The sequence below is a fragment of the Chinchilla lanigera genome, unplaced genomic scaffold (assembly GCF_000276665.1).
Source record: "Chinchilla lanigera isolate Chin_1 unplaced genomic scaffold, ChiLan1.0 scaffold00002, whole genome shotgun sequence".
Lineage (NCBI taxonomy): Eukaryota > Metazoa > Chordata > Mammalia > Rodentia > Chinchillidae > Chinchilla > Chinchilla lanigera.
In genome coordinates, this window is record NW_004955403.1 from 52,409,110 (window position 1) to 52,433,459 (window position 24,350).

The following is a 24,350-nucleotide window of genomic DNA, read 5'->3' on the forward strand; positions in this document are numbered from 1 at the left end:
TTTTTTTCTTAAAAAAAAGCACAAATGAAAAATGAATAATTCTTTCCAGATCAGTTTAAGGCTTCCCACCAAATGGAAATAAGAGGCCTTACACACCAGCATATGTGATAAATGCACGACCGTTGTCAGCCTTAAAATGATGGAAGAGATCATTGTTGCCGGTCACCGATTAAGTATTGTGCCTTTAAATTGATGTTCTTTTTGCTACTATGCTGAGTTTTATTATTACTGATTCTCTTTGATGGCAGATATGGAAATCTCCTTTGATTGGCTGTAGAATTTCTTGACCTTACCGAATTACTAGGGTGGCTTTTTGTTTTGATCTGTTTTGCTATTCATCGAGAAACAAATGCAATTCTTGCAAGGTGAGCACTAAGATGGCCCGTGGACAGCCTTCCAGTAGCCTTTGCAGCCATTTGAGAGCCAAATGGCCCTCTGGCTCCTCGAAGGCTCTGAGAAGTGGGGACAGGGACAGGAGAGGAGGGAGAGAAACTGACTGGAGAGCGGGGGTTTATGCCTTTGCTTTTGGTAAATTTGTTTTCTTCAATACAAATAATCAGATAGGAAGAATGATTGCTTTGTATTGTATTTGTTGGTTGTGTTTTATTTTCATTTGTAGATTTGTTTCATTTGATTACTTAATTTTCCCTCTCCTGGTGCAAAAATCACCAGAGAGTTTTGCATGAGAAAACGTGACAGTACTTAATGAAACTCAGCACCTAAGGGCATAAGGCAGTTGAAGGTTTTTTTGTTTGTTCATTTGTGTTTGTTTGTTTTGTTTTGTTTTGTTCTTTCAATCAGCACCAATCCCATAAATGATCTACACTTGGTGTAAGGTATAAAACTTATTTTTGATTTTGGAGTGGAGACAACTCCTCCTTCTCCACCCTATGAACCATGTGTGGGATTTTTTAATACTGTTTCTTATGTGTAAAAAACAAAAGAAAGGTTTTCTTTTTGTTTTTACTTACAAAACATAGAGAATATCTTTGTATACATACAGCGACTGGAAAGAAAGCTTATCTGAAGGGGATGTGACTTATCGATTTTTTTGTAGTGGTGGTGTTGGTGGTGATGTTGGTGGTGGTGTTGGTGGTGGTAGTGTGGTGGTTCTGTGTACTGGGGGAAGGGAGGGTTATATTTCTTGCAAGCGGCATTGACCGCAAACCAAACTTAAGGTCCCCTTCTCAACTTGGGTCAAGATGTTCTTAGAGTGAAGACTCGTACTGCAACAACTCGTACAGGAGCGGCCCATCTCGATAGCGAATGCCTACTGCCGTGGGGGTGACATACTGCAAGATGTTAATAGTCCTTCTCAGCCTCCTGTCCACAAAATGAGCATCCCAAGCTGGGTACCTCTTTCTTGGCATGTCAATCTTAATGAGGGGCCCTTCTGGGGGGTAAGGACGCCCCGACGGGGTAGTGGGCTCCATGGGTCTCACTTGGAAAACGGGCAAGCAAGTGTCAGCCGTGAGATCCTCCTGTTGTTCCGTCACGGCTCTGGTGGGCGTAACCTGGGCCGCCCGGTACCCAGGGGCTTGTGGTGCCATGGGCTCAACATCGGGAGGCAAAGGGATGCCCCAGAGCAGCTCGGCACAACAGGAGCTGGCAAGGACCTTAACCCGAGGCCCCATGGGATGCAGCACGCCATAGTATAAGAGCATCAGTGCGATCCCAGCCACAAAGCTCACAAAGACACAACACAGTGCTGGCACCGCATAGGAGTCAGTGGTCTCCGGGTCTCTGTAAAAATACCAAAGGAACGTCAAGGCAGCATTCTCGGTCAGGACTATCGTATAATATGCAAACATTCGATATCGAGTCCGCCCTTCCTTGACGTTAAACCAGCAGAAAATGTACACAATCCCTACCACCATGTTGAAGAGGATCTCCTCCCACTTGGACATGCAGAAGTCTGTCCCGCCATGGATGACCCAGAAGGCCATGGCGCACCAGTGCACCACCACGAAGATCCCGAAGTAGAGCTGGAAGATGGAAGCAAAGAGGGCAAAAGAGATAACTCGGGATGAGATGGTGAAGAGGCGCCAGAAGAGCTGGATGAGGGCCCCTCTGTAGCTCATGCTCTTCTTGTCGTCCCTGGAGTCCCGCAGCAGCTTGTGATAGGAGGCTAGCACCCAAGCCAGGGACATCAGGGAAGTCACAGAGGAGACACCTGCCAGAAAGACACAAACCCACACAGTCAAAACCTTGGACATCAACCACGGGGTACAGCAGGGCTGCCGGCCAAGGAGACGCCCACACACACCTTGATCTAAAGGAAGAGGGAGAAAGAGACAAAGTCAGGCCGCTTCCTATGCTGAAGACTTTGCATGGCTTGGTTTGCTTCTGTGGCTCTGCCTAGAATTTCAGGAGCCTCTTAGTGGCTCAGGGGTAAAGGCTGGTGCACTTGGCACATCTTGGCACATCTACCCATAGAAGTCCTATCTTAAGGGATCCCTGTTGCATGTGACAAGTGGCCTCCCTGTCACTAGCGGCCCATGCCCTTAGAGAAGCCCAGAGAAGGGACTGCAATTGTGAAGACCAGCGGTGAACTCCCTGGTCCACTCTTTGGAGTGCTGGAGCTGCTCCTCTTCCCTGCCCTCGGCTCACTCCAGGGCCCAAGAAGCCCTTTCCGGAGCCTTGCTCACTTTGATGCTCTCCTATTTCATGTAAGGCCGCCCCGGGATATCCCACCCGCTCGTCTGGCCACCTCTGTCCCTCTGGTTTCTGTTGATCTCTGCACATCCTCACTGCTTTATCCACCCAACTCTTACTCAAGTTTCTCTTGGGCCTTGACGGGTGCAGTTGCCCCCTCTGGTTTCCCTCCCAGTTCAGCTCTTTGGAGGCACCTGTTCCCCTCACCAGCTTGGTGAGGTGCCCCAGGCCTCTGCCTTCCGTTTCCCCCAGTGCACACAGTCCAAAAGTATCTGACCCTAAGTGATCAAATTGCTGTTGAGCAATTTTATTTCTAACTCTGCCTACCTGACACTTATAACTAAATCAAACAGGACACCATCAGTAGTTACTGGACTCTCTCCGAGTCCGCCCATGGGCCACGCCACCTCCTCTCAAACAAGCGTGCCCAGCACCCTCGGCACCTCAGGCGCAGCTCCACTCAGTCCACCTGGCACCTCTTCTGTGGATCCTTTTTGCCTAAAACTTCAAAGCTAAGTGCAACTAGACGCCTCAATGTCATCTCACTGGCAATCATCTCCTTCCAAATTTTCTGTTGTCCCAGAGGACCATTTCCCTAGGACATTCTTCAATGCTGAAATCAAAATTACCCATTAGATTTTTTTCTCTTACACCAAAATGCAGCCCCATTCATCCAGGGACTAACTGAGCAGCTCCACCCCTTCCTGTCCCCCTTTTCTTTTCCTAGGTCCCTGCCCACCTCCCCACAGTGATCCAAACCCCAAGGCAGAACCAAAGTCCTCCCACTTGATGGTCTCAGCATTTACGCTCTCCTACCCATCTCTCCAGCACCCTTCCTTGCCTCATCTCAAGTTGATGCCCAGGGACTCAGCTTGCAGAACAATATGGTGCCGTGGCAAACCCAGTATGCTGGCACAAGCATAGGAAACACCTGGACAGCCAACTGCTACAATGAACAAGCATGTGCTGCTTTTGTAGTAACAACAGAGATGTAAAACAAACAGTAGAGAGGAGACTCAATCCCTACTTTGCCATGGAAACCAATCTGGAGAACACCTCACGAGCAGCTATGGTGATTTTCTTCAAGCTTCTCGGGAGTGTTCTGAGTGAGACACTTTCAGGGCCCTCCTTGCTCCTGCTACCCAGGGACAGGCTTGGGGGTGACACATCTGCAACTCAGAGGACTGAGTGGTCCCTGGGCTGAGCTTATAGAGCCCAACTGTGTTTGAGCTGTTAGGTTGGGGCGGGAGAGGAACAGGTTCTCTTAGGAGCAACCAGATTTGAGGTGTGGCTTTCTGGAGAGAAGGGGACATGGGCAGTCCCAGCCAGGTGATCTGCACCAAGTTTATTCCCAATCCTACGCACAGCCGGGAAGCTCCTTTCAAGCAGCCTTGTGGCTCCAGCTGAACTCTCCTTCCTTCTTTCCTTCCTTCCTTCCTTCCTTCCTCCCTCCTTCCCTCCCTCCCTCCCTCCCTCCCTCTCTCTCTCTCTCTCTCTCTCTCTCTCTCTCTCTGTCTCTCTCTCTCCTTTCTTTCATGACAGTCTTGCTACATAGTTTAGATTGACCTTGAACTAAGTAGCCCAGGCTGGCCTACAACTCATGATCTTCCTGCTTCAGCCTCCCAAAAGCTGACATTACAGGCCTGTACCACCACGCCCAGCTCAATTTGGCCTGATTTTGAGGGTGCTTTGGAGTAGACTTGGGGGCCAGAGGACAGCCCCAGCTTCCACTGTTTCAACTCCACTGCTCGGTGCCACTCCTTTCAAAGGTGAGTGAATAGGAAGTAAATGCGTAACCGTCATCACTAGCAGAGTCAAACAGTTTCTGGACTCTTCGTGTCCCATCTCTGGTCACCAACACCATGTCCCATCTGTCACTGTGATTTTGAGGCCTGAGGCTCTGCTCTTGCCTTGCCTTTCATGAAGGTTGCTGCACCCTCCGTCTCGGCTAACCACATACCACCGTGGCTCTCGGTTGGGACTTCCGGATTTTCTCTGTAAGGGCTGACACAGATGTTCCCTGAATGTTCTAAGACATCACTGCTAAGTTCCAAGGAGGGCTCAGGGACCAGTTACACAAAAGACTGAACTGCTGACACATGGACTGTGCTGGCCACAGGGGTCTCACCTCTCTGCCGCCTCTGTTCCTGACTTGGTGAAGTTAGGCACCGTGCTCAGCATTACCCAGGAGTTGCTCCCACACTGCGACTTCCACCTGCCCATCCACAGGGCATAGAGGCTCGGGGGTCTGGGCAAGCAGGGTGGGGCATGTGCAGGGGGTCTGGTACCCACACGGGCCTGCTCCTCTTTCTGTGGGCAGCAGGGACAGGGACGATCATGCAGGAAGGGGCTTTCCTGGCAGTGGCCCAGGCCCTCACCCCGGCTGCTTTCTAACTCACCACCTCCCAACAAGCTCCTCATTCCTTCCAAGGCTCTGGCCTCATTCTACGAATCAAAGTCGGTGCTACTGGAGAGCCGAGTCCACCGCAGAGGGGAGCCCTGAGAGCCCAGGCCCACTCCAGGACACACTGGATGCCCACCAGAGAGTGACCTTTGTCCTCTCAGCGGCTCCAGAACCAATACTGAAGGTATCAGGTAGACCTGTTTTCAGCCCACCTGCAAAGAACATGTCTGGACGCATCTGCAACATCGGCCACATGGTGTTTGGTGAGACCGTGTGTCTGTGGCTCAGCCGCTCTGAATATCTCGCCCTTAGGACAGCTCTGAGAAGGAGGGCTGCCAGCAGACAGTGGGGCAGAGGTGGCCAGCTAATTGTAGGGATTCAGCAGGGGCAGGGGAGAAGCCAGGACTAAGACAGCCGTGAGCTGGGACCCCTGAGTCAGCGCCCCTCCCTCAGAACCCACACCCACTGTCTGGTTTGGAAGCCCAGCCCTGTGGAAGATGCACTACTTGTGGGCTCAATGGTAGCCCAGATTCCTGTGGCGAGGCCCTAACTCTGAGGAAGCACCTCGGAAGGGGGCTGTCCTTGGAGAGAGGGTCTTTGGAGAGCTCGTCAAGGCCACACGAGGCCATGCGCCAGCCTACTCCAATCTGACCAGTGTCCGCATAAGAAGAGGATGTTTGGGCACAAGGGACACCAGGGGCACATGAGCATGGAGGGAGACACAAGAGGACACAGCGAAGTTGGCATCTGCCAGCCAGGGAGAGATACCTCACGGAGCACCAGCCCTGCTGACACCTGTCTTAGATCTCCAGCCTCCAGAGCGCTGAGGAAATAGAGGGCTGTTTTGGAAATGCCCAGTCTGGGGCACTTTGTGGGGGTGGCTTTATGACACAAACATCATTCGTTCTCTCTCTCTCTCTCTCTCTCTCTCTCTCTCTCTCTCTCTCTCTCTCTCTCTACCTCTTTCTCTCTTAACACTGAAGATTGAACCCCGGGCGTTCACACTGAGCTACATGCCAAAACCTTTTTTAATTTTTTGTTTTCAGACAGGGACTCCCTAAGTTACTAAACTGCCCAGGCTGGACTCAAACTTTCAATCCTCCTGCCTCAGCCTCCCAGAGTACCACAGAGGATCACAGGCATGTGCTGCCATGCCCAGCTGTAATCTCATTTAGTCATTAAAGACATTTAAGAATCTCTTTCCAAAAATATACATCTACTAAGAGACGGAACGAGGATTTAAAATCACAGTTCCACTCCGGTGGCCTTGAAAGCAACCTCACAGGCCCCAGACTCAGGTCTCGGAGGGGCGAGAAAAGAAAGGTGCAAAGGAGGTGCACCTTGCAGCGGCACAGGAAGGGTAGAATCTGCAAGAGGGCCTCAACTGTCGGGCAAAAACCAAATTTGAGTTCTACTCCACCTTCCTCAGGAGAGTAATGTTCATGCCACAAAGAAAGAGGCTCCTCCAACAGCATTAGGTACAGCCGCCTTTCCACTGAACAGTGACTCATCTTCTAAGGCTTGCAGTGAACCCTCTATCTCAGGGGATCCACAGCCTTCTCTCAGCAGTGGCTCACAGGACAGGCCGTGCTCTGCCTTGCCTGAGATGAAACCCAAAGTCAGAGCTTCTCCCGAGCAGGATCTGAGCCTGCAGGACCCCCTCCCACTTCCGCTGTGGCCGCTGTGCATTGCCAAGATCAGAGTGGACATGCCTCAGTGCTGGTGTTTGCCTGTGACAGGCTCCAGGTGGCAACCTCTGAGCCTCCTCACTCTCCCTAGTGCAAGTGGGCTTCAGTTTCCTGCTGAGCAGACCTATGTCCAATGGCTTGGGCTGGGAATCTGCTAGGTGGAGCCTTTGGGGACAGCTGAGCCGGGCAGGCCTTGGAGAGAAGGTCTCTGCCCGTGGGCCGGGGTCTCGGGTACCATAATGTAATGCCCACACCTTATGGCCCATCAAGCAGAGCAACAGAGACAGGTATGAGGCGAGGTCCAACTTGGCGCTCTCAATGCCATAGTCAAAGGTGGCCTCTAATTGGGTGTTTTGCCCATTAGAGAACAAAGCAAAATATGTGAAAGTGGGCCTCCTGCTGGGGGGCGGCCCAGTGACAGGGACTGGGGCTGGATGCCACTTGAACCTGGACGGGCAAGATGAAGTGGAGACAAGAGGTGCAGTGCAGGAGGTGAGAGGATGGGGGTGGCAGGGAGGCTGGCATCTGGCTGGAACAGGACAGGGCCACCACCCCGGGCAGCCCAAGGGAGCCGTGTCACTTGTCAGCAAATGGTAACTTGATCCCATGTGGACAGGGACCCCAAGGAGGAAAGAGAATCACATCACCTGGTGGCAGCAGCACTCTGACAAGCCCTGGGAGCACCTAGAGATGGCACCTGCCACCAACCCCAGGACGGACCAGGCTAGGCTGGTCACCAGCCGTCCTCCCCCGCCCTTGCCAGAGGGCGCCCGGTGCCACTGCCCCTCCCCCAAACCACATGCTGGAGAAACATTCAAAGAAGAGGAAGTGGAAGGGGTGTTAGAACAGGGGCACAGCTGGACCCCCGGGCGGGCTCCTCAGTCCCCTGGGCCCCGCCCTACCCCCATGCTGTCCCACCTGTTTCTTCCCCAGCCTCAGCAATTGCTCCTTTCACTCTCCCAAGAGCAAGCCCCCACTGAGGCGGCCGACCAGTCCCCAACGGCCCCTTGCAGAGGACTGGAGGCCTGATCCAGAGTCCATTCTCTCCTCTCTCAGCCCTACAGCTCCTCTCTTCTCTTCTGGCCTAGCTCTTTCTCCCCAGCTCTTTTTTTCTTTTCTTTTCTTTTTTTCTTTTTATTTATTTATTTTTATTTGACACAGGGTCTCACTAAATTGCCCAGGCTGAACTTGAATGTGCAAACCTCCTGCCTCAGCCTCTCGAGCAGCTAAGATCGCAGTCCTGTGCCACCATCCCCACCTCAGCTGTTCAGCATTTCATGGCAATCTTCATTCTGACCTTATTACCCCCATTTCACAGATGACAAAAGTGGAGCTGCAGTGAAGAAAGTTAGGTGCGGTCACAACCATACACTGGTATTACCCGTCCACCTGGCATTGGGCCCCAGTGGGCTGGGCCCCTACAGTCCCAGAAACAAGACCTGTACTTAGCTGCCACTTGCCCATCTGCATGTCAACGAGAACGTCCACCTCCCCGCCTGGCCTCCTCTCTCTCTAGCCCCAGCTCAGCCAATGGCTTTTTTGTATTTTTCCTGCATCGAGCTCCTCTTAGCAGCAATCTTTCTTCCACATCCATCAGCACACCCCCATCTTCCTACATTATAAAAAGTCCACAGTCTCTTCTTGGAAATGTCCCCAGATAAAGATGAAGCAGCTGTGCCCTACCACCAGGCAGGGTCAATGACCCTTCTTGGAAAGCAAGGTGGCTCTCTCTGCAAATGAGAAGAACCTAGCTCACAACCTGATGGTACATTTCCCAGCCAGCACCCACCACACGGCCCCACCTGCCCCCAGTCAGAACCAGACTACTTAAGGCAAATATGAACGCAACAAACAAAGGGTGTCCTTTCTAAACATGCGCGAAAAGTACGTTCTTGCAGTGAATCATTTTAGGTCTAACCACGCTCTTTGAACACAGTCTTTCACAAGGACCAACATGCGTATTTTCCTCACATTTCTATATCCAGAGAGGGTGTGATCCCCAGGGAGGTTTCCATTGGCCCCAAGAGCCAGCGGGGGTAAGACGGCATCCACCATCTGTAACTGTGGCCCTCAGGACTGACATGTCTTTGTGACGGGGGAGGTCGGGGGCAAAGCGGGTTGGGGTCAACACAGGAAGGAGGGTTGGGGTGTCTCAGGCAAGCTGAAATCTCTGGCTGGAGAAAAAGCTCTGAGCAGACAATTCGAGTCTGGCCACCCCAGGCTTAGCTTCTGTTGCAGAGCATTAATCTTCACTATGGTTTCCATGAAATGCCTCTCTCTCGGCTTTGAGCCAATGCATATCATAGCATCTGCTACTTTCTAGTAAGTTTGCAATAACCTCCCCTCTACTGAGCAGCTGTGTTGGTCCAGGCCATAGAGGAGGCATTTGCCATACATCACCTCAATCATTTTTCCTATAAATCCATCAGAGGCAATAGGCTGGTTTGCCAGGAGGAGAGTGGGGCTTACGGGAGAAATACATTTTCATATCAAGTGGTTCGGATTTGCCAAAGTGGGATTTGAACACCAGCCTGTGTGAACCCAAAACTCAAGTTCCCTTTTAAATCACTGGGAAAGTCTTCCCTTCCTCACCAACACAATAATGACTCTGCATTCAGGGTTAGACGCAGGTCTGTTACCATTCTGCTTATCACCCGTTAGTGCTCCAATCGTCTCTGAACACTGCCAAGGTCAAATGCGTGTCTGAGGGGCTGAGGACCCGCCTAAGAGGCCAGAGTGTTCGGACAACTTTGGAGGCAGTGACACCTCCATCCCAGGAGTCTTCCTTGCCTGGATTCTGGAATGGATTCCTAACTAGTCTCCCGAAATATGCCCTCCTCCAGTACTCTGATCCCACTACAGCAGCCCAAGTGACTAAGTGACAACATGCCCCTCCAAGTGGCTTCCTAGGCCGCGTAGGCCACCAGTGGTCACTGGTTTCCTGGCTTTCATGGAGGAGGCAGTACCTTCCCGCCATGTTGAACTCAGGGGTGGTCACGACCAGTGGCCAGGCCACGCTCTGGGCTGTGTCCAGGACCCAGCAAAGTCCTGCTCCAAGGGATGGGGCAGCAGAGTGCTCCTGAGTGTGTGCCCCAAAGCCAGCTAGCGCTGCCACCTTCCTGCCACATGACATGGGCATCATGCCTACCTTCTCATCTGTAAAAAGTTAATAATAATTGCACACCACCCATAAAGGAACCATGAGGACTGAAGGAACAGTTGTATAGCACGATGCCCACATGATTGACAAACGGAGTCACACAACCATGAGCCCGGGCACACCACACCACCTCAAGCCTCTGTCCTTGCTCACCTAGAGCCATGTTCCCTGCCTCTCAGCTGCCTCCTGCTCACCCTCCAGGCTCAGCCCAGGGACAGGGGAGACCATCTCTGAGCTGACCACTGTACCTTGTGCATTTCTCCCTGATCATTGCATTTTACAGCCTCGATTTCCACGGAGTCTCGGTCTCCCCTAACTGTAACTTCCCTTTGGATGGAACTAGCATTTAGTCCCCAGAGTAGAAAAATTGCCCATCGTTCCTGCAGAGAAGCCACTGAGCAAATCTTACCTGAGCAGATGCTTCACAGACGCTGTTTCATAAGCACTGCTCCTGTGCAAACCCAGTAGCCCTGCTGTTGACACCCTGATCACAGGACGCTATAAACGCAACGCTCCTGCTGCCTGTGCTGCTACAGCATCATTGCCTGGATTGCTCATTAAACCTACCTGCCCCATGGCATCGGTTGCCTGTGGCTGCTGTAACAAATGACCACAAATTTACTGGCTGAGAACCACCCAATTTGTCATCGCAGGAGTCTGGAGGTCAGCAGGACAGGGCGCCCCCTGGGGGTGCAAGTGAGACTGTGCCCTTGCTTTGCCAGCTTCTAGAGCAGCTTGCCCTCTTGCCTCATGGCACGTTTCTTCATCTTTGGAGCCACGGTGTAGCAACGTCATTCTTTCTGCTTTCATTGTCACACTACCTCCTGTCCCTCTGATCTCCCCTACCTTTGTATCAGGTCCAATGGGCTAATCAGAGAAATCTCCCATCTCAAAGTTCTTAATCTCTTCTGCAGAGTCCTTTTTGTATGCAGTGATACTTATAGGTGCTGGGGTTAGGAGGCAGCATCTTGGGGGCCATAGTCAGCCAGTAACATCCATACCACCCACCTAAAGCAAGCAATCATTCTTAACTGGGTGATCTCACCCTCAGGAGACATCTGGTGCAGTCCAAAGACATTTGGTTCCCTGTAACTCAGGCTGCAATAACCCTGGCCTCTGGCAGGTACAGTCCGGGGATATCGCTAAATACTCTTCCCAGCACAGAAAGCCCCACCACCAAAGATCTGGCCCCAAATGCAATAGCTCTGAGGTTGAGTCAGGTGAGGTAGGCAATTCCTAGCTCCTCTGTATTCTCCACTGTTTGAACAGCTGGAGATTTGACCTTTCTAAGTGGCAGATATCCTGGAAGAAGCCCTTGGGGTATAGACACAGGGACATGGTCTGACAAAGAGCGGTGGGTTCCTAAAGAAAGACCCACCTCCCAACCTGAAGCACAAGCTCTTAAATGCATTCCTCCTGTGGCTGCCAGGAAAGTAGGGACAGTGAGAAATACCACTGGACCCCTCAGGAACGTGGCTGAGCCCAGGATGGTGCAGCCCTCTCTGCAAGGAGCTTCAAGGTCACCGACAGCAGGAAAGCGAACTCCAGCCCTGGCTTCACTTGCCTCCTCCTTCTGAGATGCTGTCGGAGATAAGGAGACACAGTCTTCCTGCAGCTGGACAAAGGCAAGGCTCAGAGAATGTGCGGGGCAAACACCAGCCCCTAGGCCGGCGCAGCCTGAGCTAGTGGGGCAGAGCCATCTGCCCTCCAGCAGGTCCCCTATCATTCAGGAGCACACAGCTAGCCTGGTTCAATGCCCTGTTGCTTCCACAAGTGACGATGGATGGATGGCAGGGCAGAGAAGCCCTGGAAGGGACATGGGCTCTGCCAGTGTCCCCGGCTTGCTCTGGTTGTGTGGCCTTGGGAAAGTGACTGCCAAGCCCCAGTTATTATTTGTGAACCATGGGTAAAAATACAGACTTTGAATATGCAACGAATTCTGTATGAATATAAAGCAGGTAGGCACATCTTTGCTTATACAATAAGTGCATATATAAAATACACTATATATGCTCTACATATGCATATTTTAAATATATATAGGATATATACATATGTGGCTCATATATAGAGAGAGAATATGTACAGGGTAAATGTAAATATATGTTCTCTTTATTTTTTAAATATATACACATACATTCTCTCTCTCTCTCTCTCTATATATATATATATACACACACATATACTCAATATATACCTGACATTACTCAAATATCTATTTATTTTCACCTATTTCCACTAAAATGTGAGCCCGCAGGGGGCAGAGACCCCTGTCTGCCTTGTTTATCTTCACACCCAAAGCCTGGTGTGGGGCATCCCACCATCCTGGGCATCCTCTGGAAGCAGACAACAGCAGGTGGGATTATTTATGACTTAGAAAGCAAAGAACATGGCTCAGAGAGACCCAGTAGCCGGAATCCCAGGCCCTGGGCATGTACAAGAGATACGCCTGTGGGAAAATGGCTTCACTCAAGCAGGGGCCCCCTGTCATGAAAGAGGGCCAAAAGTCAACATCGGCCACCGCCGGTGAGGTGCTTCCTGTGTGCCACCTCCTCCACCCAACCCCCTGGGGTGGAGTGACTGGGTGCTGTTCGCAAACGAGGCCACTTCTGGGAGGAGGAAGGGAAGGGTCCGTGCCCGAGGGATGCGCTCTGTGAGGGCAGTGCACAAAGCCGGGCCAGGGGCCATCAGGGAGCTGAACTCAGGGCCAACAGGAGGCAGTGCCTTTTTCCTGTGTGACAGTCTCCAGAGGTGACCATAGGGACAGACAGAGAAGGGCTCCGAGGGTGTGGCAGCAAGGAAGCCCTCCTTCCGGAAACTCCAGGCTCTCCTTGGGGTCCACAGTGTGGAAAAGCTCTTCAGATGCTCAGTTAGCTGCAGCCTCTCCAGGAGCCGGACTTTTCTTGGAGCCCAGGATCCTTCAGGGCTGTTGGTCATGCCCTGCAGAGGCTTCCTGCTTCCTCCTCAGTGTCAGAGCCAGCTGGGGACAGAGAGGCCTTGGGAGTTCCTGCTGTGGCTTGCAGGAGATGAGAACAGAGTTGCCTAGGACCCCTTGCAGTGGCCAGCTCAGCTTGGCAGACTTCGCATACACACGGTGCCCCTTAGCCGGTGGCTTCCCCATACAGACCATGGGCAGAAAGATCTCACTGAAGAGCAGCTCTGTGCATCAGACCCTGGGGGCAGGGCTGAGCTGGGCATGTGGAGGGCTCCCTGCCTGGCTCTGGGACCCTGGTGCCAGAGACTTGTGCTGAGTCACCTCTCCTGTCTGCCTGTGGCTGGGCCTCTAACTCAAGCAACTCCCGTCGCCCAAGGCCTCTCCCCTGTCTTCCCTCCGTCTGCAACCCCTTCTTCCAGATGGCCACCCCTGCTCCCTCCCACCTGTACATCTCAGCTCCAAGGTGACCTGTGAAAGCTTCCACCTGGCTGAGGGGTGCTAGAGGCTCTGCTGCCCCTCCTCTCTTCTTGCTCCATCGTGCCCCTCAGGGCTTGTTATTTTCCAACATGTGAGACAAAATGTTTGCTTTGCTTACTGCCTGTCTCTCTGCAAGAAAGGCAGGCACCACGAGGGCAGGGGTTCTGTTTGGTTTTTTCTCACTGTATCTGTCTCCAGCTCCTTCAACTGTGCTAGAGCACATAATAGATTAATAAGCACTTCTTTGGTAGTCACTGCCCAGGCCTCTGTACTTGCTGCCCTGGAGCCTTCCCCTGGGGTACCACCTTGCTCACCTCTGCTGGCTCAGGAAGCCCAGAGCAATGTCCCTTTTATGCCAGTGTCATGCACAAACATGACTGCATGGCCAATCTCTACTCTATCTGTATCCACTGTAAGCAAATCAATTCAGTCTTCTATGCTTGGGTTTTTCTGCTGTTTGATGATGATCCTCCCTGTCCCCAGTTGTTAGGGGCAACCTCCCTGAAAGGCTTGATTCGGGCTAGATTGAGGCAGTTTAGCAGGTTCTGTTTAACAGCATGTTTTGTGACTTTGAAGAGGAAGCGCTAAGAGTTGGTGTCGCCCAGCCAGGGGGACCTGTGGGTTCACACCAAGCAGATTTGCCATGGCGCTGGCTCAAGAAGAGAAAAGAAGGCAGAGTCAGGGAGAGACACTGGAGGAAGTGCATCTGTTCATGTTCTGGCTTGAGAAGAAGATCCTGTACTGATGAGCCTCTCTTCATCTCGGCAAACACGAAGAGGCTGGTCATGTCCTGCAGAGACTTCAGGAGCAGGGGACCAAGAAGGACTTGTACATCTTTTCCTTTATTTATCTGCTGGTGGCCACGACGCAGGAATACAATGGGCAGCCTGGAAGCCGGGATCGAGTGTGGGCACCTGTGTGCCCTCAGCCTGAAGCCCAGAGCATCCCAGAGGTGGTCCAGCTGCCATCTGCAACCAAGTAGTCTCACCAGGCAGTGCCACCCATGTGAGCAGAAGGGAGCACAAACTCCCTGCAGCTCCGGGCAAGGGGATTCCTTACCCAGTGTTGTTTGATGCCATGAACCGGCTGTTCCAGTAACACATTTGACTTCCTGTTTATGGGCAAACAAAGTGGGAAATTCATGGCTATGGGGAGCGGCACAGACCCGGGATCTGCAGCCCCCACTCAGGTCACCACCGCTTCGGTGGCAGCCTCACCCTTCTGTAACCAGAGTCCCAGGCAATGACTGCGGCCATCTGAAAGTCCCCGCAAGCTCAGGTGCTGGAAACCAGATCCTCAACTGCGTGAGTTAATGGTATTTGGAGGTGGAGCCTCTGGGAAGTGACTGTGATTAGATGAGGTCATGAAAGTAGTGGCTTCATGAGAAGGACAAGACAGACCCAAGTGGACACACTGCCCAGTCTCCCCATGGCTGCCCTGCACCACGTCATGTTCTGCAAGGAGCCCACACCTGATGCCAGCGCCATGCTCTTGTCTTCCCAGCCTCCAGAGCCATGAGCTTGGGAAGCTTCTATTCTTCCTCAATTACTCAGTCTCTGGTATTCTGTTACAGCCACAGAGAGTGTCAGCCAATGTGTGCATGAGCAGGACTGGAAAGGCCCAGCGAGCATTTAGCAATTAAGGAAAAGAAATGCTCCAAGAGGAGAGACATGGATGCCATGTCTTTCGGGGAGAGGAAAGAAGGGAGGCATTGCAGGAACCCAACAGCCAGCAGTGAGAATTCTTTCCTTTCCCACGGGAAGCCCGGTCAGGGGACTGAGCCATGGGAGCCGAAGCTTCCTGTGAGACACTCTTCATGCTCAGGCAAGAAGCACCGCATGGAGCTGGTAGCTGGAGACAGCACAGGCCTGTGAGCCTAATGCAAGCAGGGAAAGGGGAAAGATCGCTCGCCTTCCCGAGTCGCTTGGTTGCTGTTGGTTAGAGCTCTCGCAGATGTGAAAGCAGATGTGAAACTCCAGTACAAGCCACTGGAAGGGCTTTCGATGCCAGGAGTCTGCCAGTGGAGTTAAGAAAGAAGAACCTCCTAGGGCCATTGATGCCAAAGACCCAGAAAGAACAGTGCCTCAATGTACCTCAGACACGTCTGTGTAAAGGAAAACCCACGCTTAGTTGCAGGGCTTGATGTTCTTGTGATGGATGCAAGTGTGACCCTAGGATCTGTGGTGGTGAATGTCTAGGTGGGAGTGTCAAGGCATGGCATCTGGACCATGGCTTCTTCTTGTCACACTGCCACCTCAACTGCGGGCCGGGGTGGCAAGGAGCAGGGGATCCCTTTGTGAGTGCCTTCCTCGTGGTGTGACTTTGGGCAACTTCCTTCCTTGTTAGGGTGTCCTCTTTCCAGTGGGATAGATGGCCTCTATTGATGACATCTCCCCACTCACAGGGTCCCAGAACTCCTGTAAAGTGTTGTGTGACAGAGTGTCACTTAGGAGAACAAGTCACAGTCTGCTCTGCTCACTTCTGAGAGAAGCGCAGCCTCCAGGAGAAAGCACATCCTTGATATGTCTCCCTAAGCAGGGCTGCTCTGCACCCCACCAGCTTTGTACCCCATCTCTCTACCTTCAAGTTCCAGTCCCCGCCCAATCTCCACTTCCATCTTGGGACCTCCTGTCATGCTCCTGGCTGAGGGTTGAGGGGCCCCTGCAGTTAGTCGGTCTCTGAGGACACCTGAGGTTTCCTCTGGCTTCTCTGAGACAGAGAAACCTAAGAAGACCCTTGGAACGTGCGCCATATTGGATATGCGGGCACTGGGATTCACAACCAAACCTCTCGCTAATTTGCTGAGTGATGGACAAGTCTCTTGGTCTCCCTTGGGCTTTAACTTCCTCACCTGTAAAATAAAAGTGGTAAACTACATAGTGGCTGAGTCCCAGCTTCCAGCACAAAGGCTGAGATTTTATGTACACGGCATCAGGAGGACAGGCAGCCTTCAGAGAGGCTGGCCTCCTTTTACCGCTCAGGAGTCTCAGTCTTCCCAGTTTCCAAGGCCAGAATGATGGTGGGTCCTTAGGGATTTCCCTAGGGCGGGTGGCCCTGATGTCTGTATCTGAACTTGGAGTGGAAATGATTCCCAAGGAATGGCTTGGCAAAAGGACATAACTTGAGTGTCACTAGCAGAGTTCTGGGGAGCTAAGAGCGTCCTAAGTCTCAGGCCCGTTCCTTGGCTGTCTCCCGTTCAGCTCTGTCCAGAAGCACCTTGCAGAGGTAGCTCAGGCAGGAAGCTCCCACACTGAGAACATTTTCAAACCACCAGGCCACAGCAGACATGCATCGGGCAAGGGGCAGTAGCATCATCTCTGACCCAGCCATTGTGATGACAGGGCACCTGACGCTCACACCCACCCACACGCCAGTGCAGATGGGTGTGAGCTGGTCCCCAGCTGGGCCATGGTGCATGGCAGTCCCTCCTCCCCGCTTGCATCAGGGACTTGCTCCCACAGAATCCTTGAAAGTCTATCTCTTCAAGACTCAGCCACAGCTGCCCTGGCTTATAGCACAGGCTTGGGGTAAAGGCCTCAGTCTCCCCTCACAAGCCTATGGCCTTGTGCATGGTGTGCAACCTCTTTGGGCCTCAGCAACATCATCCGTAGAATGGGAATAATAAAAGTTGCCTGCTCTGAGAGCAGCCATGGGGCTTCAGTGGGTTAATCAACTTGTATAAGCTTAAACTAGCTGGTTCTGAGCTCCCCAAGTTTAATGAGTGTTGCTGGCACAGCCAACACTAGCACCACCATCGCCCACATTTCCTGCGGGCAGCACACCCCACTGTCCTCATGATCACAGCTCCTCCCCACCTACCCTCCAGGCCCTCAGGCCCTGTTCCTTGGCACTTGTGGTTCCAATGCCCAGCCTCCTCCTCCAAGTGAGCTCCTACTCACGCATCAAGACCCAGACTGAATGTGACCTCCTCTCCGATGTCCCCAGAAACAGTTGCCTTCTCCTCTGTGCTCTCAAAGAACCAATACCTAAGTTTCAAAATCGAAAATGCAGAGCACCAAACCCTAAACTCCTGAAGGGTGGGTGACTGCAAAGTCATTCTGAACACGTCTGGGCCAGGCTAGGAAAAAGAGGAGGTGGCGGTCAGAGCCCCGTGAGGAGGGCAGAGCCGCTCCAGCACTGTGAGGGTATAGCGAGCCCCAGCCGACCCCAGCCAAAGTTTGCACGGAAACCTCAGAAAAGTGCAAGGGGAAGGAAAGGTGCTATAACTGCCAAGCCTCCATCTAGGCCCAGGCCCAGGCCCATTCTTGCTAATGCCCAGCTAGAAACCGTCCCTTCCATCAGTACGCACTTCAGGCTTTTCTTGTCCCATGGTTTACTCTCCGGAACAATCTCCGATGCACCCCCTGTTCAACGTCCCTGCTTCCCTGGGCTCCAACCTGTTACACCCTGACAACCCCAGCACCCGACCCGGGGGCCGAGTTCCCTTGTGCAGATCTAATGGTAGAGTTTTCTGTGTGACCTCTCCCCCCGCGCAAGGCCTGAGTTTCAGTTTGTGGGGCCACCAGGCCCCTCCCCTGGGTCCTGCCTTCTGCTTCCTCCCTGCTCGCCTACTGCCAAGCCCTGCCATACCGGCCCAAACCATGCTTTTGCTGCCTCGGCCCTTTGAGCATGCTAGTTCCCGTTGCTGCTCCCTCCTGCTTCCTGCTGTTCCGTCAGTCTACGTGAAAGCTCTCCAGAGAGGCTTTCTTGGTCCCTGCCTCAGTGGGCGTCCTCCCTCTGATAGCCTCGGCCCCACACCATGTCTGCATCAAGCCTCCCCATGGCTGACTGTTTCGTGCTGTCTCCCAGAGGATGAAAGGTTCGCAAGGGTGGGGACCAGGCCCGCCGTGTCCCGTTATTCCTCAACACACGCTGCGGCTCCTGGCTGAGGACATCCCTGTAGCATGGCAGGCTGCCTCACATACACACGGCGCCGGTAATGTGCTATGGAGCCATGTGTGGGGCTCACTCCACCCTCACAACACCTCCGGGAAGCTGCTATCACTCCCACTTTACCAATGAGGAAGCACAGTTAGGAAATTAACCTGCCTTGCATCGTAAAGTCCAAAAAACGGCAAGGCAGAAGGTCACACACAATTCTCTCTGCCTTTCCTGCCACAGCAGGCTGCATTCCAAACCCATCCCAACCCTGAGCACCAGGGCAGCCTCCGCAGGCACGGGACTCGGCACGAGCAGAAATGCGTGTCCAGCACTCTCTTCCTATCTTTAGTCAATCTTTTAAGACAGCAGATTCAAGAAGGACCCTGCAAAAATGTCCAGATGACTCTATCATAATATCATTATTCCACCAGAGTCTGTATTTGTGGGGAGACTGCGCACAACTACATCTTGCAGGCTGAATATTGCATGATTGGTGAGAACCAGAGGGTGTAGAGATGGCAAGGTGGGAGGAGAGGTTGGCACAGGGCAAGATGAATGGAAAACCTGACTGGTAAAGCAGTCAGGATGGCATCAGTGATCTTTCTACCCATCTACAGCATATGCAGTGTAGGGTGGGCGGAGTCATCACAAAGCCCACTACCACAGATCTCACGGGGTACACCCGGCACCGAACTCAGACCTACAGAGAAAGCATCACCAGCCGCAGCAGACACTGTATGAGGACTGCCCTGGAGTGACAGCCCAGGAGACCCCCTGGCTGGGAGGAGCAGGGACAAGAAGGGCTTACGCCCCTCCCCAGCTGCCTCAGCTGCCAGATCCTCCTCGCTCCGGTGGGAGCCTCTGCAGCAGCTCCTATGATGAATCCCCGCAGCAACTTTGCTGCTTGAGTACTCCTAGTGATGAGGCACTCACTACCTCCTGAGACCATCTTCTCATGGCAAGATGGAATATCTCCCACCTGAACTGATGTCCCCCTGGTGCTGGCACTGCCCTTTACGACGGTTTTATTCCCCGTGACATCTCTTCAGATGTTAGGATTCGTACATCCCAAGTCTTCCCAGACTACCCCATCTTCCTCAGGAGTCGCCATTTCTGGCCTTCTTGTCCGAGGCCTTCTGCCCTGCGGGAGCTCCCATCCCCTTCGCATGTGTTCTGAGGCTTGGCCTCGACCGGCGCGTCTGACCACGGGAGAGCATCTCCTGCAGCAGAGTGCCTTAGAGGTCCGCGCTGTCTGCACTGTGCTAGGCTCCTGAGGCGCCCGGAGGCCACCTGGGGCCAGGGGCAGGTGTGTGCCACCCCCACCCTCCAAGTGGAGCACAACCCCTGCAGCCTGTTTTACAAGTCTGAGCCAGAAGCCAGAGCAGCGCAGCTGAAAAAGCCACACCGGCCACCTAACGGGATTCAGACTCTGGCGTCCCTCCGCCCGACTGGGAGACATAGGGCGGTGCGTTCCGCTGGGACCCGGCTGGCTCTGCCCCCCCCCGGGCGCAGTGGAGGCCCCTGTCCGCGCTGCCCATGGGATCAAGGTGCTTGGGAAGGCTGAGCAGGCTCGCACAGGGCGGTCCGGGAAATATGTGGCACTCAGGACCACCGTGTGGGCCATATCAGCATTGCCTTGGGCTGGACATCCAGGGAGCTCCACGCGGGCCAAAGCAGAGAGGGGGCGGGGCCTGAGGTGGGCGGGGCCGGCGGGGCGGGGCGGGGCGGAGCCGGCGCGGCACTCACAGGGCAGCGTCTCGGCGCTGTTCTTCTGGATCATTATGCAGAGCTGTAGCACCAGTTGGGGGGCGCTCTCCAAGAAGGTCTCCAGGAGGCGCAGCATGTTGACGTCTGCATATTCGTACATCATAGCCCAGTAGAAGCGTCGCTGGTGTTCCTTCCGCCGCTGGCTCTGAATCCCCAGGTACATGGTGCGGATATACCTGCCGGGAGACAGGAGACAGAACGCAGAAGCGTGGGTGGGCGCAGGGGCTGCAGTACGACTCAGCAGACGTCCCCTAAAACCAAGAGCCTGAGTCGGTCTCCCCTCCCACCCGCTGCAGGAAGGAGTTCCCAGAGGCCTGGCTGAGAGTCTGGGGTTCTTCTGGCCTAAGGATGCGGAGCTCAGGCCCAGGGGTCGGGAATCCTGCCCCTCCTGGCCTCCATCGGCTCATCTGGGTAATGAGCGAGCCGTGCTATCTCAGGGCCGACCACCAGTTAAGCATCTCAGGCGAGGTCAGCAGGCATGAGGGCTTCTCCAGGTTCAGGGTTGGGGGGCATTCTGGCAGGGTGACCCCCTCTAGGCACCCTGGAGAGGAAGGTAATTGACATTCCTGAGTACCACTTCTGGGCTGGCCACACCCAGGTGAGGCGCAGATGGGCATAATTCTCACTGATGGTAGAGGGACAGCTGGGGCTCTGAGCAGTCACCTCACCTGCTCAGGCTGGCGTGGATGGCAGAGCATGTAGGAATTAGCCCCAGGCCACTGTCCACTGAGGCTTGTGCGTCCCCCTCTACACCGGGGAGGCCCAGAGACCACAAGGGACCTGCATCCCTGGGCAGTCTTGCATCCACAAATCCTACCCTCAGGATGACACCCAGGCTCTGTGGGAGGACCAAGGGGCAAAGGATTCAGGCACCGGTGGACAGCAGGCTCCAGGTCAACTCTGCAAACTGGTACCTTGAGCCAGCTGTCCCAGCCCTGTGCCCCTGTCCCTCCTCTTTCGTCACAGTGCCTCTAGAGTGGTGGGCAATTGATTAGCCAGAAGATGTGTATTGCGGGCACTCACGCTGCAGTTATGTCATCAACCTCAGGCAAGAGGGGGACTTACGGTCCCAGGTAAAACCAGCCAAGAGCCAGAAAGTCCTGGCTTTGTGAACCCAGTCAGATCAAGAATGGGAGCCTCAGCGCAGGTGCCAGGCCAGTGGGCGAAGCTGACATACATTACTAAGCCTTCTGAAACGCCCAGCCTAAATCTTAAAGATGCAGTGCGCGAGTGACACTCCATCGAGGTCCTGCTGTCTTCAAGCATTTCCAAGTGCCCACTTGGGGCTATGGATGGCCCTGTCTGTCCCCCCTGCCCGCCCCCGGCCAGCACTGACACAGAAGCCTCCTCATCAGCTTGCACTGTGCACTCTGCCACCTAACAACCTCTTCACCTGCAGCCAAAGTGCTCCTTGCAGATCCAGAGTGTGACGGTGCCGCTCCCTCTGCTGGCCTGCCACAGCTTTCCACTGGACTCAGAATAGCCCACAGGTCTCATGGCCCCGCCTTGCCCTTGCTGGCCTCGCCCCGCTTCTTTTGACACCGCTTCTCGCCTGTCTTTCCTGCTGCTCATGACCTGCCACAAACGTGCTAGCACCAGGTCCCCCTTCAACATCTGGAGAACAGGGCCACGGAATTCTGTCTGGGTTTCTGAGGGCCTTTGGCGGAGGTCTGGGTGACTGTCCTGAAGGGACCCACCTGGGATACACCTCAAGGTGGACAGACACCCCCACTGAGAAGTGAAGCAAGGGCCAAAGAAAGAGGCAACTCTGTCGGGGAGATGATGGGGCAAGGGTAAAGGGTGTCCGCCCGGCCAGGCGCCGCAGGTCTGCCAGTTCATGGCGTCCTCGGATGCCGTGAGGGCCAGGTCTACTTAGCAACGTTTAGCCAGTGGGGAGGCTGAAGCTCTGAGGTGAAGCCAAGCACTGGATTTTGGTTGTTTCAGCTTCTGTCGCTTGCTGCCCCTGCCAGCTTCGCACGAGTTGCTGCCTCTTCCTGGGGCCCTGCCTGGGAATCCACAACAGCAAGTATCCAGGGGAGATGCTCAGGGAGGGAGGGAAGCTGCTGCGCCCCGTCCCATCGGTAGAACTGTGGGTCACCAGGGAGGGGAAGGGTTGGAGATGAACAGACCAAGACAGGGAAGAGGAAGAGAGAGAAAAAAAAATCAGGAAGAGAGAGAAGTAGGAGGGAATCAAAGGAGGAAGAGAAAAAGGCATCCAGTATGGCCATGTACTGTGGGACTCACCAATCAGAAGTGGCCCCTGATCCAAAACTCAGCTCTGCCTGTGTATCTGGGCATAGACTCCACCAGGGCCCAGGCCACAAAGAGGTCCACTCAGACCTCAGACTGTCTGTCCTACCCACACAAGTGGCCAGCTGCTGAAGGAGCGATTGTGTGGCAGAACTGAGCCTGGCTATCCAGCTCCTGAGGTGATGCCAACACTCAAGTTCACTGAAGTGTGCCCTTCCCAGGGCAAAAGGGGCACTTCCCTGCCCCTCCACCCTCCATCCTCCCCAGGGCCCAGCCTCTCCGCCCACCAACGCCAGGGCAGAGGAAAAGGAGCAGCCCAGCACATGCTAATGGGACTGGAAGAGTTGCAGGAGAAGCCGATTTCTCTCTTCTGGGACCGCCTCCCAGGGCACAGGAGGGGCAAAGCCAGAGCCGTCTCAAAGCCCACCAGCAAACAGGTGCCAGACGCAGAGCACATCAGGATCCCATGGTGATCATCTTGTCCAACTTCGTGTCAGCCTCCTGGTTACCTGAGCACACAGCCTCTCCCTGGAGCGAGAGCTAAGTGAGGGTCAGCTCCCCGCTCTCCCCGTGCTCTCCTCTTGGGCTGGGAGGTGGTGGGCCCTGGCTCGCAGCACAAGGAGGTCTGCACACTGACCCAGCCTGCTGCTGCTTTATGGCCAAGGACCCCAGCATCAGAGAGTGAGCTGAGCCCTGTCTCAATCACAGAGACAGAGGCAGAGCCGGGGTCTCTGGCTCCCTGACATTGCTTGTCCCCCAACAGCACAGTCAAAGCTCCTGTCCCTCCTGCCCACTCAAGCTGTTGTCCCCAAGTGCGCAGGCATTCCTTCTCCAAATGCCCCCAGATGCGCCACCTCGTTTCCCAGGAAACACCAGCTGGGGGTGGTGGGAGCGGTCCCCCCTCCTTCCACCTGTCCCGCCGTCATCTCGTCTGTCTCCATCAGGTTGGTCTGGATGGCCTCTGATGCCACCCGGCCAACTACTTCTAACTGGTCCTCCAGCTCTCCGCACAGATAGCCTGGCCGGCGACCACACGGTGGCGCCAGACCCTAAGCGACGCAGGAGAGACGCGGCACACCGGTGATCTCATACCTAGGGCGCGCGCCCCCTTCAACAGACTGTGCGGATGCAGGGACAGCGAGGTACGGTGCGCCCCCGGGGTGCAGCGTCCCGAGGGGAAGGCACAGGCCACGCAGGTGACACGCGGCTGCCACCACGCCTCCAAACTCCCGAGTCCTCCTTTCCTTTTCGGGTTCCAGAACACTCGCCTCCCCCAGGCAGGGACCCAGGAGAGAAGACATCAACCTGCTCCTCCTGGATCTGCTTCCACATCTGTCACCTCCTGTCTCACCGCCTCCCACTAAGAACACTGACTTCTGTGGTGCACAGATGTCCATGTAGAGAGGGTTGGAACTGGGCCTGGTCTGTGCCCCGCAGGACTGTGTCACCATGGGAGAGTCACCTCCTGACATGGCCCTGGCCACCCAACTGCAGCAGGAAGGGCAGGCTGCAGGCCTTTCTGTCACCTCATTCTTCTTCAGAGTGTTAACGCATTTAATCCTCATAGCCACCCTGTAAGATGGGCACAATATTAGTCTCATTTCACAGGTGGCACACTGCAGCACAGAGAAGTTCCTCAGCTCAGAGAAGTTCCTCAGCTCAGAGAAGTTCCTCAGCTACATAAGTGGCTGCACAGAGCTTTGCATGAGGCAGCCTGGTCCGAGGCCCATGCCCTTAAGCCCCGTCACATACCTCTCAGGGGCTCCATTTGTCCCTGCCTTCAGGACTGAGTCCAGCCTGCTCCCCTCATGACAGTGGGGAAGCAGGGATTGCCCAGAATCCTAGGCTTCCTCACAGCTTTGCCACATAGCTGTGTTACCGTGGGGACGTCTCCTCACATCTCTGAGCCTTGATCTGGAGTGGGGTCCAGGACGTGTTGCAGGAGTGGACACCTCTGGGAATGCAAGTATCCAGCATGGCGGGACAGCAGAGGCCACCACCTGGTAGCAGCGAGCCCTGTTCCCTGGGGTGCACGCCTCCCGTCTCCCTCTGTGCTCACCTCTGCCCCTTCCTTTGTGAGCTGTGGAGTTGTTTGCAACTCCTTATCCCTGACTCCAGAACCCATGAGTTCTG

The 24,350-nt window shown here is 54.3% G+C and overlaps 1 protein-coding gene across 1 annotated transcript in view; it reads right to left on the reverse strand.

Annotated features, from left to right (window-relative positions):
- Positions 1–1,208: 1,208 nt before the first annotated feature.
- Positions 1,209–24,350, reverse strand: part of Xkr6 (XK, Kell blood group complex subunit-related family, member 6) — a 226,635-nt gene continuing 203,493 nt past the window's right edge. Inside the window, exons 3-4 of the mRNA XM_005373810.2 lie at positions 19,947–20,143; positions 1,209–2,173 (exon numbers count right to left, since the gene is read on the reverse strand). Of these exons, the coding sequence (XP_005373867.2) occupies positions 1,209–2,173; positions 19,947–20,143 (1,162 nt within the window). The remainder of the gene's footprint in view (positions 2,174–19,946; positions 20,144–24,350) is intronic.